This window comes from Juglans regia, chromosome 8, assembly GCF_001411555.2.
Source record: "Juglans regia cultivar Chandler chromosome 8, Walnut 2.0, whole genome shotgun sequence".
In the NCBI taxonomy this organism is placed as follows: domain Eukaryota; kingdom Viridiplantae; phylum Streptophyta; class Magnoliopsida; order Fagales; family Juglandaceae; genus Juglans; species Juglans regia.
The window spans coordinates 11,034,481-11,053,450 of NC_049908.1; the positions used below are offsets into that span (position 1 = coordinate 11,034,481).

Consider the following 18,970-nt stretch of genomic DNA (forward strand, 5'->3'; position numbering starts at 1 on the left):
TTCCCCACATTAACAAAAGAAATGGGGTTTAACAAAGCATCCCTAGCAAGCGCATGAGCAGCTTTGTCGCCTTATCTTCTAACATGTGAAACTAACCAATCCTAAAAAAAGCTCAACTGGTTCTTGAAATCTTCAATAATCCTACATGTAGCTGACCAGTTTTCACTACTACGAATAGCTGTTATGACGTCTTTTGAATCCCCTTCTAGTATGATCCTTATAATCCCCATCTGCAAGCCAAAACATGAAGCTTCCATTGCCCCAAGTATCCTTGATGTTGCCAAAGTCCTCCCACTCTAATCTCTGATAATTATGCCTATGTCAATCATGCACTGTACCTTGTCAACTTATGCATCCCAGTTGAGTTTATTGACATTCATAGGGGGGATTTCATGTAGTGATCACATTCTGCAGTAACCTTTGCTGATCTGATGCAACTGTCGAAGAGACCCTCAGCTCCTGCAGAGTATCCTTAGAAAATTTAGGTATTGAATTGGGGCACCTCAACTCTTGCTAGAATAAAGATTGGTTTCATCGCATCCAAACTCCCTTTGCAACCACTGCAAATTCCTCCACGAGTTCCTTACTACCTGCTGCATCCAATTCCACCATGAGGTCCCCAATGGCAGTTTTGAAAGAAGAACATTTCTAGAGTTTTCTTAAGCACTGGTGCCACACATCTTGAGAGGCAGGACAATTCCATTTAGCATGAATCACAGACTCTTCTTCCTTCAAGCAGATAGGGCATAAGGGCTTATCTACTACCTTCTTCTTATAAAGATTTTGGTAAGTTGGCAAACTTTCATGACAAGCTCTCCAAATGAACATTCTGTTTATAGGTGGAGTTTGTAATTGCCACATTTTTTTACCAAAACCTTCGTGGATTTGTGCTACTTGAAGCCTGGCCTCTATCAACATCCATAATCTCCATATGCAAGTGATAGGCACTTCTCACAAAGAATAACCCTTGAGTTGATCCTATCCAAATTAACTTATTTGCACTGTTATTGTAACTAATGGGAATCTGCTTGATCAACCTTGCTTGTTCGAGTGAGAACATTTCCTCCACCATACTAGTCTTCCACTGTCTTGTGGATGGATCAATTAAGATACTGATAGTAGCCTCAGGACCCAAACTACTCATTGGACTCTTAACTTTATAAGAAGATAGCCTTAGAATCCATTTATCCTTCCAAGTTTTAATACATTCACCATTCCCTACCCTCCATCTGGTGCCATTATTCAATAGCTCTCTTGTAGCCAAAATTCTTCTCTAAATAAAAGAAGATTTACTTCCCAATTTGGCCTGAAAGAAATCACCATGAGGGAAGTATTTTGTTTTCAGTACATGAGATGCTAGAGCTTGAGGGTGATGCAATAGTTTCCATCCTTGTTTAGCCAACATTGCAAGCTTAAAGCTATGTAAATCCCTAAAGCCTAGCCCACCTACGTCTTTAGACTTTCCCATGGAATTCCAAGAGATCCAATGGATCTTCCTTTCATTCTCAATCTAGCCCCACAAAAAATTCCTCATTACTTCATTTATTTCTTTCAAAAGGGACCAAGAGAGCTTGAAGACTACCATGCTATAGGTTGGCATTGCCTGCACCATTACTTTAAGAAATATTTCTTTTCCTGCTTGAGACAAAAGCTTAACTCTATTGCTGCTCAATCTTTGTCTAATTGTATCCAAAATGATCTTGAAAGACTAAAATCTTGACCTTCCTATTAAGGCAGGAAGGTCAAGATATTTCTCATAAGGTTGACTTGACCTCACCCCTGCAATACTCAAAATAATATCTTGATTCTCCTTTGAAGTGTTTCTACTAAACTGTATGGAAGTCTTCTCTTTATTCAAACGTTGTCCTAATGCACTTTCATATGTATTCAGCAAAAAAATCATTCTTACTCCATTCTACATAATTTGCTTTACAAAAAACGAGGCAATCATCTACAAAAAGCAGATGTTGATATGAATTTTGCCTCTTGCAATAAGATCACCCGAGATTACTTTGGTCCTTTCAGCCTGATTCAAAATTGAGCTCAAAACTTCTGCACAGAGGACGAAGAGGTATGAAGATAATGGATCTCCCTGCCTAATCCCTCTAGTAGGCTCAAAGCGTTCTTGAGGTATTCCATTAAGTAAGATGGAGGACACTGATTCCAGATACTTCATCACAAGCCTGATCCATTCCTTAGCAAACCCCATTTTTCTCATCACCACTCTCAGAAAAACCCATTCAATTCTATCATACGTCTTGCTCATATCCAACTTCAATGCCATGTAACCCTCTCTTCCTTTCATTCTGCTACTCGTGGAGTGTAGGGTCTCAAAGGCCACTATGATATTATCTAATATTAATTTACCTGAAACAAATGCAGATTGTGTAGGAGAAATAATGTCTTGTAGGATAAGCTTCAATCTATTTGCAATTGCTTTGGAAACAATCTTATACAAGACATTGCATAGGCTTATAGGTCGAAAGTCAGACACTTTTGAAGGACAATTGATCTTAGGAATGAGTGCAATAGGAGTAACATTTATATCATCAATCAGGCCATCAGAATTGAGAATGAAAAGGACAACTTCACATACCTCTTAACCAACTAATAAGCTCCAATGGTTTTGATAGAAAGCTAGAGAGAAACCATCTGGCCTTGGAGAACTCAGAGAGTTCATCCTAAAGATAGCTTCTTCAACTTCCTACCTCGTGAACTTTCTAAGAAGCTTGGAGTTCATGTCATCAGTAACCTTTCTGTCTAAATGCTATAAGCAAACTGGTATGTTATCAGGACAGGAAGTAGTGAATAGCTCCTTGAAAAAAGCCTGGAATTTTGCACTAATATCATCATTTGTCACTACCACAGCACTAGTCTCATCAGCTACCTTCCTTATGAAATTCCTCTTTCCTCTTTGAGTTGCACACTGATGGAAATACTTAGTATTCCTATCTCCCTCTCTCAACCATCTCTGCTTAGCCCTTTGGCTCCATTTTGTGTCATCCTCCCCTACAAGCTTATCTAACTCTTACTTTGTGACCCTAATTGCTTCTGTCAAGTCCCCATTGTTAGACTTTTACAAATTAGACAACTGATTCATGTTAGCTTGGATCACCTTTTTAGAGTCACCAACTGCTGCTTTACTCCAAACTCTAAGCTTATCTTGGCATCTAATCAAGCCTACCGTTGCCAGTTCCAATTTGTTCATGGCAATCCTTGGTCTTTTCCAGGCCTCTTCCACTACCTTGTGACACTCCTCCCTACTTGCCCAGCAAGCCTCATATCTAAAAGGCCTCTCCCATTTAACAAAAAACTGGCCCCCTGAGGAAATGGAAATGACTAAAGGTCTGTGATCAAATTTGTAGGCAACTTCTAATCTCACTAGGGTCCCCGAGAACATCTTAATCTATTTTGCATTGGCATAAGCCCTGTCCAACCTTTCTTTTGTGAAATGAGACCCTTGTCGATTATTGCACCAAGTGTACTTGTCTCCCTTGTAGCCCAGGTCACTCAAACCATTGATAATTAAAGCTTGTCTGAAAGCTTCCATTTTAGAGTAAGGTATGACCCCACCTCCAAACTTCTCTCCATTGTGCAAGATTTCATTGAAATCCCCTACACAAAACCATGGTAAGTTCTCCTCAGATTTGATTGCTTGTAAAAACTCCCAGCTATTTTTCCTCTATGAGGCCATCGGATGGCCATAGAAACCTGTTAGGATCCACTCTTCATTTCCTCCCTCTTGATTCATTTTGAGAGAAATGTGAAATTGAGAGTAAGATTCCAAAAACACATTAACTGCATCAGTCCACATGAAAGCCAGTCCACCACTAGCACCCTTGCAGTCCACCACAAAACAATGTTGCATGCCTAGCTTATGTTTCACTTTCTCCACCTTATACCTATTGCATTTAGTCTCAATTAAGAAAATGAGACTTGGGAACTTAGACTTCACCAAAAGATGAAGTTCGTGAATTGTCCAAGGGTTCTCAAGCCCTCGGCAGTTCCAGCTTATACAATTCATGGTTGTTGGTGGTGCTGCCTAGTAGCCACCACCAATTGTTCTTTCTTGACACCCCCCATTGAAGGCACATTAAGCTTCTTTTGTTTATGAAGTTCAAGAAAACCTTATACATCTTGAGCAGTATGAACCTCCCTCTTCAAAGGAGTTAAGACCTGACCCTTCTTTCTTTCGTCGCAGTCACTATCAACCAGTTGCAAGTGATGTTCCCTTTCCCTTCTCTTCGATTTTGAGTTCTTCTTAGCCAGAGATAACTGTTGAATTTTATGGGATATAAATTGGTTAAAAGAATTGACCTGAGAGGCTATCAAGGACCCAAGTGCGACTTTATGAGAATCTTTTTTACGACCACTAGATAGCATAACCACATCAGCAAAATCACCGAAGGGCCCACAACCCTTATTAGCAGCATTCAATCTTGTAACAGCTTCTCCCAAATTTCCTCCCTCAAAATATTCCTTCTCAATCACCTTTCCACTAATTGGGACCCTTCCTGAAAAATAGCAGAAAATGAAATCTCTGCAGTCTTATCCTTGAGGATTTCTTTATATGGAAAGTCAACTTGCCTTTTTTGTAAAGGAACCTCTTTGAAAACTGAACATTTTGGCTTAACAAAAGGAGATTCCTGATAATCAGAAAACTAATTAACATTGCCAAAAATGCCTTCCGCCTCTGCCTGTTCCTGTTGTTGTTGTTGTTGCGGCGGCTCAAAATTTCGGCCACCTCTCGCATACCTCTTGGTGGTAGTGCTGCCTGCCTTTGGTGGGATTAAGTCGAAGCCAAAGGCCATATTCATTGCTTCTTCCTTGAGGACCCTTCAAGTAGCCTCCATCCTTGTGTTTGATGACTTCACATTGAAAGCAAAAAGAGGGGAGTCTTTTGTACTTTATTGGCAACCAAATCTGCTTATTATCAATCTTCAACATCCTACCTCGAATTAGAGGCCTTGTGATATCCACCATCACTTTCATACGTAAGAAAGGTCCACATGCATTGCCAGTGCCATCAGTGTCTATCTCTAGCACTTTTCCAACTCCAAAATCAATTTGCATTCCAATGTCACGGGACATACTCACCCATTGCATATTGTGAACTTGGATCCAGAAAACCTCAGAAGAGAAGGCAATCTCTCTTGGTGCTATAGTCCCATCAAAATCCTCCATGCAAACCAAAAATATATCAAACATCCAAGGTCTTCCCAGAAGGACCTTAAACCTATCTGAATTGAATCCATCACACAGTGTTCCAAACCTTTGACATAGTCACGGGAAAAGCCTCTTTGTTGATCATTTTCTCAAAAATGACCAGTGCCATAATGCATAGTTTCCCTTTGCCTATTCCTCTGTCAGCATCAGTTTTTGGAACCTCCGCTTTGTCTCTCGTGATCAATTAACGAGAAGCCTTGCCACAACCTCTCCAGTTTTGTCTCCATTGATCACCACACCACTCTAGCCAAAGACTACCTTTGCTTTTGCAAAGACAATAGCTCACCCTCTAGCCGACCGAGAGGACCCAATTTCATGGCCCTGTCTTATAAAGCTCATAGTAATGATACTAAGGATCTTCTCACAACCAATCAAAATTCCGATATGCTTGTGCAACAAAAATAACACACACACACACACATATATATATATATAAGATCTTTAAAAAATAATGATCACAAAAAAAGATATAACATTTTAGATTTACTTTACATAAAAAGAACTTTATCATTTCATACACTACAATTAGATCAATTTTATATAAAATATATTTTTAAATTTATTGGGTCCTGATACAATTTTTTTTTCTTTTTATTTAGTGATTAAAGAAATATTTTTTAATGATGTTGTGATTTTTTTAAAATATTTAAAGGTATAAGGAAAAGGGTAATAGGGTTACTATTCATTTACTACTTATAGTTTATTTATTTATTTTTATCATTTTTTAAGTATTTTTTTAACATACTTAATCATTAAAAAAATTAAAAATATATATAATTTTATTAATAGTTATTTTTTAAAAAAAATTAAAAAAATAAATATAAAAATAATAATAAATAGATAGTAAAAAGATATATAAGAGCATTAGCATTGGTTTATGCATATGTATATGCAAAATTACCTCTTTTGCATATCCACTTTGTCATTCAAGCAAAATTTTCACATTGGCTTATGCATATTTGAAACAAAATAATAATAAAATATTATTATTTTATTATTATTACTTTTTTACTAAAATCTATTTTTTTATATATATTTTACAATTAACATCCACTACATACATTTGACATTAATAATACAAATATAATAATAAAAAATATAATTTTTTAATAATAATATATTAAAAATATAATAAAATGAAAAAAATATATATAATATATTATAATAATAAAATGAATATACAAGTGAATGTTTTTTTTGTTGTTGAAAGAGTGAGAAAATGAAAGGATTGTGTGAGAGAGAGTGGGAGGAGAGAATTAATTATTAAAATATAATATGTAAGGTGAATAGTTGTTTGTTCATAAGTAACCAAATTTATAGATATGTATAAGCTAATGTGGATGATTTTAAGATCTTATTATCTAAATATAACTTTAGATATGGATATGCATATACCAATGCCAATTCTCTGATAAGTCAAATAACCTTAGAATCGGGAGAACTAAAACGCCATCATCAGCAGCCGGCTCATTGTATGCAGGATCAGGAACCTTATCCTTCATAGACCGACAATGACAGGATGGGGAAAGAGTAAATTCACACTTCCACTCTGATACTCTCTTTGTATTCTATATTAAAAATTTAAGAGCTCTCGCCTCACAAGTCACAAGGGTTACTACTTAACTAACAGTCTAACATTGGGCACTGACTTGGTCCTAAATTGACATCATGAGTAACCCAATTCCTGCCGCCCCTCTAGTCTGTAGCCTTTGTCTGCTGGCGTGTAGCCTTGGAATTCCAAACTGTTTGCTGGCTATTTTTTGTCGCATTCCGAACTCAAGTTGTACGCTATTATAAGTTTTTGTCGCCTTCTTTTTCTATGGATTTAGTTGTTGTGTTTTTTGGCGGTAAGGCAAGCGATAGGCCTTCCGGTAATCGGACATTGGAATTCACGTTCGAACGTATAATATTTATATCTAGAGAAGTCTTTAAGATTTTTTTTATTTTTTTAAATATATTAAAAAAATATATAAAAAAAAAAAACACATTTTAAAAACAATAACGAGACAGGAGCTCTCAATGGTGAGAATAGCACCGTTCATAAAAAAAAAAAAAGGAGGAAGTCTAGCACGACTTTTTTTGATATAAGGAGGGAGATTCATCTTGATTCTTCAAGGAGAAATTAAAGTATTATTAATTGATTTAAAAATCTTGACAGCACGATTTTTATTGTTTATTATTCCTCTCAATCTTTTTATTAAGTAAAGATGGAACGACATAAATTTATATCTTTTCAATCCAAACGCGCCTTAATAAATTGGGTGGATTATCATGTGACCAGAGGCTTCTTTATTTAATGCAGAGCACAGCACAGACGTGTGTATTTTGCGTCTTGAACAAAGAAAGAGGTAAAGGTTATAAGAGTTCAGAAATGGAGAAAATAGAGCACACGATGGTCGCCACCAATGGCATAAACATGCACGTGGCTTCGATAGGGACAGGCCCGGTGGTGCTCTTCCTCCATGGCTTCCCTGAGCTCTGGTACTCGTGGCGACACCAACTTCTCTACCTCTCCTCCCTCGGATACCGCTGCATCGCCCCGGACCTCCGCGGCTATGGCGACACCGACGCCCCGCCCTCCCCTGCCTCTTACACAGCTTTCCACATTGTCGGAGACCTCGTCGCTCTTCTTGACCAGCTTGGCATCGAGCAGGTCTTCTTAGTCGGGCATGACTGGGGAGCTATGATGGCCTGGTACTTCTGTTGGTTCAGGCCGGATCGAATCAAAGCTGCGATTAACCTGAGCGTGCCATTTTTACCCAGGAACCCGGCGTCAGATTTTGCTCATGGATTCGGGGCTTTGTTTGGTAATGATTATTACTTTTGCAGGTTTCAGGTAATTAATTATCATCTCAACTCCATTTTTTTGGGCGATTTTCGTCTCTTTGATTCAATTTGACAATCGGAAAATACAACAAATAGTACCTTAGATCGCCGTAATTAAATTGTGGTGCCTGCAGGAACCTGGAGAAGCTGAAGAAGATTTTGCTTGTGTCGATACCGCAATACTAATGAAGAAGTTCTTTTCAATATTTGGTCCAAATCCTCTGATGATACCTAAAGAAGTGGGAGTTAGAGGATTGCCAACACCAGATGCATTGCCTTCTTGGTTGACAGAAGAAGATATTAATTATTATGCCACCAAATTTAAGCGGACAGGTTTCACCGGAGGATTGAACTATTATCGAGCTAGCCACCTGTAAGTTTCACCGGAGTATGGAACTATAATTCACAAATCTCAAGAAACCAACTTTGTGTCTTTATAAATATATTCATATAGTACAAATATACATATAAATTATATATATATACACGAGTTTATATATAGGAGTCGAGTTTGTGATCTAAATTAGTTTGTATAATGGCTTCTAATTGCTAGGGCTGTAAAGTTTTACTAAGAATATAGGTCCATCCGAGAATATTCTACTTACTAGGGACCGTAAATTTGTCTCAAATGGCAGAAATTGGGAGCTCACAGCGCCATGGACTGGATTACAAATCAAAGTGCCAGCCAAGTTCATAGTGGGAGACCAGGATATCGTCTACAATATCCCAGGTATCAAAGAATATATAAGCGATGGCGGCTTCAAGAGAGACGTCCCATGCTTGCAAGACGTGGTTTTGATGGAAGGAGTATTTCATTTTATCAATCAAGAAAAGGCAGATGAGATTAGCGCACACATATATGAATTTATCAACAAGTTCTGAGTGTGCGAGAAAGTATTTTCAGGTCGAGGACTATGAGTTGGGTCATGTTTTCTGTTTAGTTTCCATGGGTGAGTGTCCCATCTATGAAGCCAAATTAAGGGATTAAATAAGCATGTAATGTTGATTATGTGTACTGAGCAAATCAACAATGGTGTTATTTTATTATATTATTTATGCCTAACGAATTAAATAATATTGTAAAGTATCTGGTAGCTAGCTCGGCTCTGCTGGTGTTTCTCCAGAAAATGGCGAACTATTTCTGATAGCTGCTTGCAAGTATTTAATATATGATCAACATGATAGACTTTTTTAAACATTCAGCTCAACCTTCGATTTACGGAGAGATGTCAACATAATGGGCTGTTTCAGCTGTTTCCAAGGTGTTTAATAAAGTCCACATCTAATTCCAACATTGTAAACTAGTAAAACACTCTCAATGATGAATGAAATTTATTGGAAAGGACCAAAATACTTTTTAACAAAATGCAAAAGCATATATAATACAACTTCATTACAAATGGCCGGCGATCAGGGTTGTGGGCAAAATTCCGATGATTCCAACTCTTACTAGAGTCTGAAATTTTTGAGTTTGAAATCGGAATCGGGATTGAAAAAAATTGTAGGAATTAGAGTTAGGACAGGTTTGGAATACAAGATAAAATATAAAATTTTCATTTCATCTTATCATTACATATTTTTTAAATCTTCGTATAAAATATAATAAATAATTTAATTTTTTTAAATCTTCACAACCTTTTAATAATCTATACTTTATATTATTTTTATTTTTTATTTTTTTATCAAATATTTATTATATAAATAAAAAATAAAAAATTTTAAAAAAATTTTAAAAAATATAAAATATAAAATAAAACTCCTTCCGGTAATAGTACATTTGAACCCTAGACGCATCGATGAAACTTTGTGGTCTGTTCATTTACTGGGGAAGAGCCTCCCTCATCCAAGGTAAAGCGGAGTAATTTTTTTTGACATTCACAAGTCGGTAGAAAAGTCAACTCTGAGCAGTGTATCACAAATATTAATTAGTACTGTAGATTGATTTTACATTTTTATCGTTCACAGCTCAAACTTGCCGTGGACACCGTACACAAGAATATTTTTAAGGAAAGGGTGCGGCTATGAGCCTATTATGCCGCCCGCGTTGACCGCTGGCGTACTGCTCAATGTAAAATTTTTTTTAATATATTTAAATATTTAGAAAAATATATATTAATATATTTAAAATTATTTTTTTAATTATTAAATAAAAAAAAAGTCAGCCATATCAAATAGAGTGGATAAAATAAAGAGTTAAAATAGTGTTTTTCTTTAGGAAAAATACTAATTGTCCCGTTGGGCTTCTCCTGAAGCACTCGTTCGGCTCTAATATTTTTTTATATGTGTTTTTTTAATTTTTTTATATAGATATTTATAATAATTTTAAATATTTAAAAAAAATAAAATAAAAATTATAATATTATTAAAAAATATTTTTTTAATCACGAAATAAAATAAAAAATAATATTTATTCTATTTCGTGATTAAAGAAATATTTTTTAATATTTTTTTTATTTTCTGATTAAAGAAGTGTTTTTTAATGATATTTTAAATTTATTTTATTTTTTAAAAATATTTAAAAGTGTAAAAAAGTTTATATAAAAAATAAATTAAAAAAATACACATAAAAAAATATATACTAAGCCCAACGGGAGGCCCAACAGGACTGTAGCATGATCATTTTAAATATTTTTTTAAAAAAATCATAATATTATTAAAAAAATACTTTTTTAATTATGAAATAAAATAAAAAATTATAAAAAGTATTTTTTAATAATTTTTTATAATTTTTTATTTTACTTCGTGATTAAAAAAGTATTTGTTAATATATATTTTTTTTACTTTTTAATTAAGAAAATATTTTCTTAACGATGTTTTAAATTTATTTTATTTTTTAAAAATATTTTAAAATATTTAAAGATTACTTAATAAAATATATATAAAATAATATTACACCCTTAGTGAGAGCTCTCAGCAGTCAGCAGGAACCCAGCGGGGCTGTAGTATCACCCTATTTTTAAACAAAAAATCTACTCAACCTCCTACTATTCACACAACCTCCACACTCCACATTATTTTTAATTTTTATTATTTTTTTCTTTTATTAAATATTTATTATATGAATAATGAATAAAAAATTTGAAATAATTTAAAAAGAATAAACTCAAAAAAAAAATTTAAAAAAAATATTAAAAATTTAAAAAATTTAAAAAAGTGTGGAGTGTGGAGTGTGGTGGAGGTTGTGTAGCAAAGCTCATTTTTAAATATAGAAAACTTCCTACTCTATGAAATGGATAGAGATGCAGAGAATTGGCGTGGCTTCTACTATCCTTTCATTGGTTTTTATGAACAAATAAATAAATACATTTTTTTCTGTCCAAAGTGTTTCTACTCTCACTCCCTCTCTCTCTTTAATAATGCTACCATACTGTGGGGATCTCCTAATATCTAAAATAATAAATAGTTTGCAAACTTATCTTGGTAACATGATATTGGATCTTCCGAAACTTTCAATTAGGTTGAATGAATCAAATGACGTTAGCTCTATTTAATATTATGAAAAATACTGGAGGTAATTGCGGGAAGAAATCGAGCGTAACAGCATCTCACGTGGCATTAAATAGAAATGACAGTTCCATTTCTTCTATCTCAACACCATTCATTCTTATTTCCACATTTCGTCTCAACGTCTTCATCTTTCCCAACCATTCATTCATCACAAAATCGAACAAGCACATTTGTTCCTGCATCTTCCAGCTCATCTTCCAGCATAGAGGCTCCTTCGTCTTCTACATCAGAGGTGTTTACTTCAACGGGTTTATTCTCCTCTTTCTGAGATGGTGAGGAGTTAGGTTTTGGATTTTGCATCAATTTTCCCGACTCAAGCTCCATTATCTCAGGTTGGATTATTCTTTCATGTTCCTAAAGCTCTTAGATATATTCAATGGCATCTTTGATTATCGAAGTCTTATCCATCTGAATGTCAACCAAATGATATTTGTACTAATTAACATACCAAAAAGGGAAATTTTTCATTTTAAAAAAAGAAACAAAGCCTGTAATTCAATAAGTGAAGTGACGAACAGTAACAAAGCCCCCTTCGTCTTCCCCACGAGCCCAAACTAAATAAAAAAAATTCAATCTTGTTAGTGCTTAGCAACTCGGTATTCCATTTGTGGTTAACTAATTGTGAAAGAAGAGAAATCTTATGCAACAGATCGATATAAAGCAAGAAAAGGGACTAACCTCAACGAAGACTGTTTTCACATGCCTCCAAGAAAAAGCGGTGATGTTTGTTGTAATGATTTTGAGCTTCAAACATTCGAAGACCTCACAAAGTTTCACCATTGTATATGTTCTTTTACTCTGCATGTTAGACTCACCACCACAATTTTCTCTCCCAAGTAACTCGTTCTGAGTTGCACACCCACCAAATATTTGACCAAAATATCCATCTCCAAAAACGTATCAACTCGCCCTGGTAAGTCGATAAATCTTCTTCGGGTTTGTTGTGAGGATCATGGCTGGGCTGATGATGCAACAGAAGCTGCTACAGCAACTGGGATGACAACAAGAAGAGGGGGCCTAGGGTACAGTGAAACTGATAGAGAAATAAATGGGGGTATAGAGAACAACTTCTGAGTTTCCATTAACAGACAGAAAAATGAAAGAGAGAGAAAGAGGGAGGAAGAAAGATGGAAAAAAAAATTGGACCCAGCTGTGTCAGTCGGTTGCACGACAGTTGCACACACCGGTTGTACGTAGCAAAGTTGTAATATTATATATTCAAAATATTTCTTTATCTTTAAATTGTGTATGATGTACAATTATCTGCCAGATATAGATCTTCACCAATCATATTGGAATTGCACAACGCATCAAAAGAAACCATATCTCTTTATAAACCAAAATATGTATAAAATTTTATTAATGTAAAAGAAAGTTTAACAAGATATATTGAAAGATAAAAAACTCAACATAATGTGATTATATAATAATGAAATAAAACTAATTGTTATGGTCATATGCATCATTGATCAAAAGATCATTGTCTTTGTTTGGATCTACAATGAAATCAGAAATACCAAGATAAGTTAGATCCATCTTAGTAGGATGAGCAAAATAAATTAGATGATCTTCTAGATCCTTTTGGTCGGCAAAATTCATTTCGACTATTTTTTCCTTGACCTTCATAAATGCTTAATATAGGTTCACCAAATGTTTAGATGAACGATATATACATGACCAAATGTCCTTTTCATACCATACCAGTGACATTTAGCTTCATATTTCTTTATGAGTTTATTCTGCAATCCTTTATTTTTATCTTTGTTTATTATAATATGGTTCCACTTCTGGTGGAATGGAGCGTTTCTCTTTTGAAAGTCTTTGACTACACTCCCCTTGATATCAATAGTTTTTTCTACCATGCCCACACCCACAACCAAAATTTCCTTTATTGTAACGAAATGAGAAATGAGATTTTGATAAGTGTTATTTTTATGTGATTTTTATCACTATTTTATTTATTAAAAGTGCCATTTTCTATTCAATACTATTAATTATATTTTTTTTTCTACATATTTTTATTTCTTGGATTTGAATGAATGAAAAGATTTAGTGCAAAATGAGAGTATTTTGGTATAAAAGAAGAGACTACGGATCCAAACTGATGAGAGGTAGTGAGATTTGAAGAGAGCCAATGAGATTTGGGCGAGGAGCCTTGTCCCGTGGGCAGGAGGAAGATTTCTCTTGCCAAAGGTGAGAAGACTTACCTTTTGGTAGGCGAGGAAACTCGCAACCAGAAGGTTCGAAGATTTGGCAACAAGGCTCTAGGCGGTTAGATTGGGCGACTAGTCTAAACAACCAACTTGAACGACATCGTGGACAACAACTAGAAAAGACGAGAACAATCTTTCATCTTGGTCTGGAGTCTTTCCACTTGGTAGGCGAGGAGAGGGTTGTGTGATCTTTGTGACCTCTACGCCCGTTCATTTGTGACCTGCATGCCAGTTATATTTAACGCACACAGCATCTACTCAATGGGATAATTCATCCCGACTGAGATCAATCTACAGTTGACCACTAAATCCGAGTTCCGCAATCAATCTATTGGCGACCAAATCCTTCCAAGCTCCAATATTCAAGCCACATATCACTGAATCTTCCATTTTAGATAATCTCGTTATTCTTGAGATAATTCTTTTTTTGTTAACATTTATCTTTAGAAACTAATTTCTAAATCTTTAAGTTAGATAATAGCCGCAGTTATCTTGTTTTCAGATTTGAATTTCAACATCTATTTAATCTCGACTTGTGGGATGAATAGAGTTCTGAATCGGATTCGAAAGTTTTTATCTTTTAGAGTATAAATCTGAATTTAGAGTTCTAGAATTTATTCTCTAAGTATTCTTTCGAGAAGGCGAAACTGGAGGGCAGAGGCAAGAGCTGCATGCTTCATCAACTGACTTCAACGAAGAACTCTAGTTTTATTCTTTTTCTTTTTAATTCCATTATGAATTTTCTAGAGCTTCGATATAGTCTAGCATTGAACACACAATTTATATTCCAAGTTATTTTATTTTTAATATTTTCATGATTGAGTGTTTATTCCTTGTTCTTAATGCTTATAATTTTCTAGCTAACTATTGTTTGATTTTTTGGATTGCACTGAAACCGAAATGTGATTTGTGATTAAAGCTCTAGGATTAAACACCATTAGTTGAGCGAAAGCAGAATTGCTTTACCGCGACTAGTCATAGAGATATGGAGTTATTAGTTTAAGATATTTTTGGTATTGTTCGAGAGAAAATATTGAATAGTTAAGAGATTTTTATCATCAACTTAGGATAATTATGATTCTATAAAAAGGAAGAATAAATTGTGTGGGATTTGCTAGGTAAAGTCAAATGCTCTAGATCTATTCTTATTATTTTTAAAATCTTAATTTCAATGTTCTTTTCTTCAGTTTAATTTAGAAAAATTATTCTTCAAATTTCGGTTTTCCAAATAATAATTAATTTAGTCAATTTCAATATTCAATAGCATAATTATTTCATGTGAGTTCAATAACTGTTTTCTTTAAAACACTTTACTACTTGTTAAAATTTGTGCACTTGCAGATATATTTTTATGCGAACAAATTCCATTTAGTTTAGGGAATTGAGTAGAACCAGTTAGACGACACTAGTGAGGTTTCATTAATAACTCATTGTTTAGTCCAGTCACTAGTAAACAATATATTAGTTCAAAATACTTAGTGAACTTTCGCACTCGATATTGCTGTTGCAATATCACATTTGAGGCATTAATTTGTTATATGTTTCATTTCAAACGTATTCTCATTAGTAGCATTTTCTTTACACAATTTTAATAGTGAACTTATTCTTTTAAAAACAAAAAAAAAGTGCAAAGCTGTATTCACTAATAATCTTATAACTTCGTGTGCATCCAATCATAATGAGCTTTAAGGTACTTATATTTTCACAGAGATGGTGGCAAAAACAGTCGTTGCTTTAGCTAGATCCTAGAGGGATGCTTCATTTCCTTCCTTAATAGTATTTCCAAGATTTATTCCTCAAGATGAATCTCAACAACAAGGGTCCATGATAATAATTGTTGAAGAAACATCGAGGGGAACAAATTTTGGGTTTTATAAGATTTGACATAATCTATATAACAAATATATTAAGTATTGAATAAGAAAGAAATATTTAAAATCGAACTAACTTATAAAATACAAGAATATTCATCCTATTGATATGATAACATTATACACTATACATAAATCATATCAAGATTTTATAAAATTATTTATATTCCAATAAACGGATATCAATATTTATATAAGAGAAACTTACAATGGCCAAGAGATGTTTTCGAAAGTATCTTACCAAAGATCAAAAGCACATAACGGTTAGCTAAAGTCTGGTGCTGATAACATGTTGTGAAATTAAAGAGAAGTGGCAAGAGAATAGAATGATTGCAATATAACCTTAGCTATTCAGGCTCTCAGTATCATTCACTTCTAGCTTAATTCTTGTGTTATACAAATAATCCTCAAGGCATCCATCTTTTATAGGCATAGGAGGATACAAAATATGAAAGAGTTATATATGAATTAATGAGATACATTGATGAATTTAGAAATTCCAAAGGTTTATACATAAATGGGCTAGGATTCTAAGATATGGAATCTAAATGATCATCAACCAAGTTTATATATACATTTATAACAATTCTCAGTTTTTGGTCTACAGTCTAATTTGATTATACCTAAAGATCATGTAGGATTTAGTGGATTGCCAACTCCAAGTACCTTGCCCTTAGGGGGTTCTGAAGAAAGTATTCAGTATTATGCCATAGAATTTAAGTAGATAGGTTTTACCGGGCGAGTACTGAATCGAACTATGATCGAGCTAGCGACTTGTAAGTTGCAACCATATTTTTGTTGCTTCTTTTATAAGTACTATTGCGCAAGAATTGCTAAATTTGTTGATATTACAAATGAACTTATAAATTAACGTAATTTGATGCAAAATAATAAATATATTTACAATAAAAAAAGGCTTTTATAATTTGACGTCTTACATAAAGTCATGCATGTCAGTTTGTAAGTTCGGTACTTTTATAAGATTTTTGGATAGACCAAATATTTCTCTTATCTGATGCATATATAGCTATTGGAATTGGAAGTAGAGCGGCACTCCAGTCAAGTATTGAATTTTTAGATATATTCATTAAGTTTATTTTAACACATGCAATTAAACTTGAACTTATTATTAAGTTACATTTTATGTTCATGACTGATTAATTTGCTTATTTGATTTTGTTAATGAGTTTAAACTTGATCACTCTGAAATCATATAAGCAATCACTATTTACTAAGTAATTTTTTATTATTATTATTATTATTATTATTATTATTATTATTATTATTATTATTATTATTATTATTATTAATTTATTATTAATTAAACTTTATAAATGAAGTTATAAACATTAAATCCAAAAATATTGTATATTTTATTCATGTATACGAGTTTTTTTCATAAAAACATTATTAATACTACCATTCTTGTGATTACTTTATCTATAAATTAATTTTGAGAAATCATTTTTGAGCAGTAGAAAAATATATTTATATAGTACTACATCACTCACACACACATATATATTGTTCATATGTATCCAAATAAAGACTTGGCTACGTTTGGATAGTGAAGTGATCTCAAATAATCTGTAAATAGTAGTAAAAATATATCTGCCATGTATGTCTCAACATGAACTGCACAGACACAAAACATCTCCGCCATGTATGTCTCAGACATGAACTACACGGACGCAAAACATGTCCACCATATATGTCTCAGACATGAACTGCACAAACACAAAACATCTCAGCATGCATATCTCAGACATGAACTGAACGAACAGAAAATATTTTAGCCATGTATACCTCGGACTTACAACTGCACAGACAGAAATCGCTCAGAGAACAACTGCTCGGCCATTGCGGCCTCACCTCTCTCGATCACCTGCTCCACGCTTGCAACCTGCACCGTGCACGGTACATGCATGGGGCACACAAAGACACGCCTGGGACACACATGGTGGGCCTAGGGGCCCGCCACCTCTTCAGCCACAATGCTCCACAAGAAAAACAGAGAGAGAGAGAGAAGAAATAGCAACAAGCAGTGAGCTATTTCAATAAAACAAAATTGGCTACAGAAGCTAAAACACACTGGTTTGTCTCTTTTAAAACTTATGTATATTTCATTTGACTAACATAATTGATTCCTGTAACGCGAAACACCAGCTACACAGCCCCAATCGGGCAACACTCGTGAGTCTCAATGTGTCTCCATCGGAGTCAATTTCTTCGTATTAACATACACGCAGGCACCCCAGACCTTCGTCATTGCCGAAACCTGATTGACCACAGGCCTCGCTGGCGCGTCTCTGACCTTTGCCAAACTCCAGTAAAGCGATCTAGGTTTGCAAATTTCACACTTATGATTGGGGTATGTTTATGCTGACCGGTTTGGCTTCTGTAGCCTGGTTAAGTGCCCCAACTACTTACCTCCCTTATACCTACGATGGCCAACGAGGCGAGTCTAGTCTTACGAACTACTCGACATTCGACCGAGTTGCCTCACATTTACGAGAGCTAACGAGGCGAGTCCACTCTTATGAACTACTCGACTTCCGCCCGAGTTCCCTCACATTTATGAGGATCAATGAGGTGAATCAAGTCTTATGAATTGTTTGACCTCCCCTGAGTTCCCTCACATATACGAGGGTCAACGAGGCGAGTTCAGTCTTACGAACTGCTCGACCTCCTCCAGAATTCCCTCACTTCTACGAGGGTCACCGAGGCAAGTCCAGTCTTACGAAATGCTCGACTTCCTCAACTTTCCCCCACTTCTACGAGGGTCAACAATGTGATTTCAGTCTTACGAAGTGCTCAACCTCCGCCATGTCAACAAGGCTGGTTCAACCTTATGCACTGCCAATGTTACTCCTGGGACGACGTCTCCACCTATAAACGATGGGTGTCCGCACTCGTGCCATAACCGCTGCTAGCAAGTTACACTCAAGAATAAGTCAACGGGCTCTAAAACTATCTAAGGTGGACCCAGAGGGTCAACGGGCTCCTTAACCACGTTGCGTGGGATACTAAAAACAAATTCTAACTTTGAAGGCAAAATGGAAACGTTAACAGCAATTCACAACGAAAATGGAAAAGTCACCAACACCTTCAAAAACTAAAACGTCAGATGAATATACGCTTTTCGACAATAACAGATGTTCATACAGAAGATCTACTCGACTTCCCTCACCTCTACAAGGGTCAATGAGGCAAGTCCAATCTTAGAAACTGCTCAACCTCCCTCAAGGCAATAAGTTGAGTCTAGTCTTACGAACTGTTTGACCTCCCTCAAGTCTACGACGGCTAACAAGGTGAGTCCAGTCTTTC

At 34.9% G+C, this 18,970-nt stretch overlaps 1 protein-coding gene across 1 annotated transcript; it reads left to right on the plus strand.

Annotated features, from left to right (window-relative positions):
- The first annotated feature begins 7,526 nt into the window (after positions 1 to 7,526).
- On the plus strand, positions 7,527 to 9,139 carry LOC108984624 (epoxide hydrolase A-like). Its single transcript, XM_018956647.2, has 3 exons — positions 7,527 to 8,062; positions 8,187 to 8,425; positions 8,688 to 9,139. Exons 1-3 carry the CDS (start codon positions 7,598 to 7,600, stop codon positions 8,932 to 8,934), a joined length of 951 nt encoding a protein of 316 aa, XP_018812192.2. The 5' UTR covers positions 7,527 to 7,597; the 3' UTR covers positions 8,935 to 9,139.
- Positions 9,140 to 18,970: the final 9,831 nt, after the last annotated feature.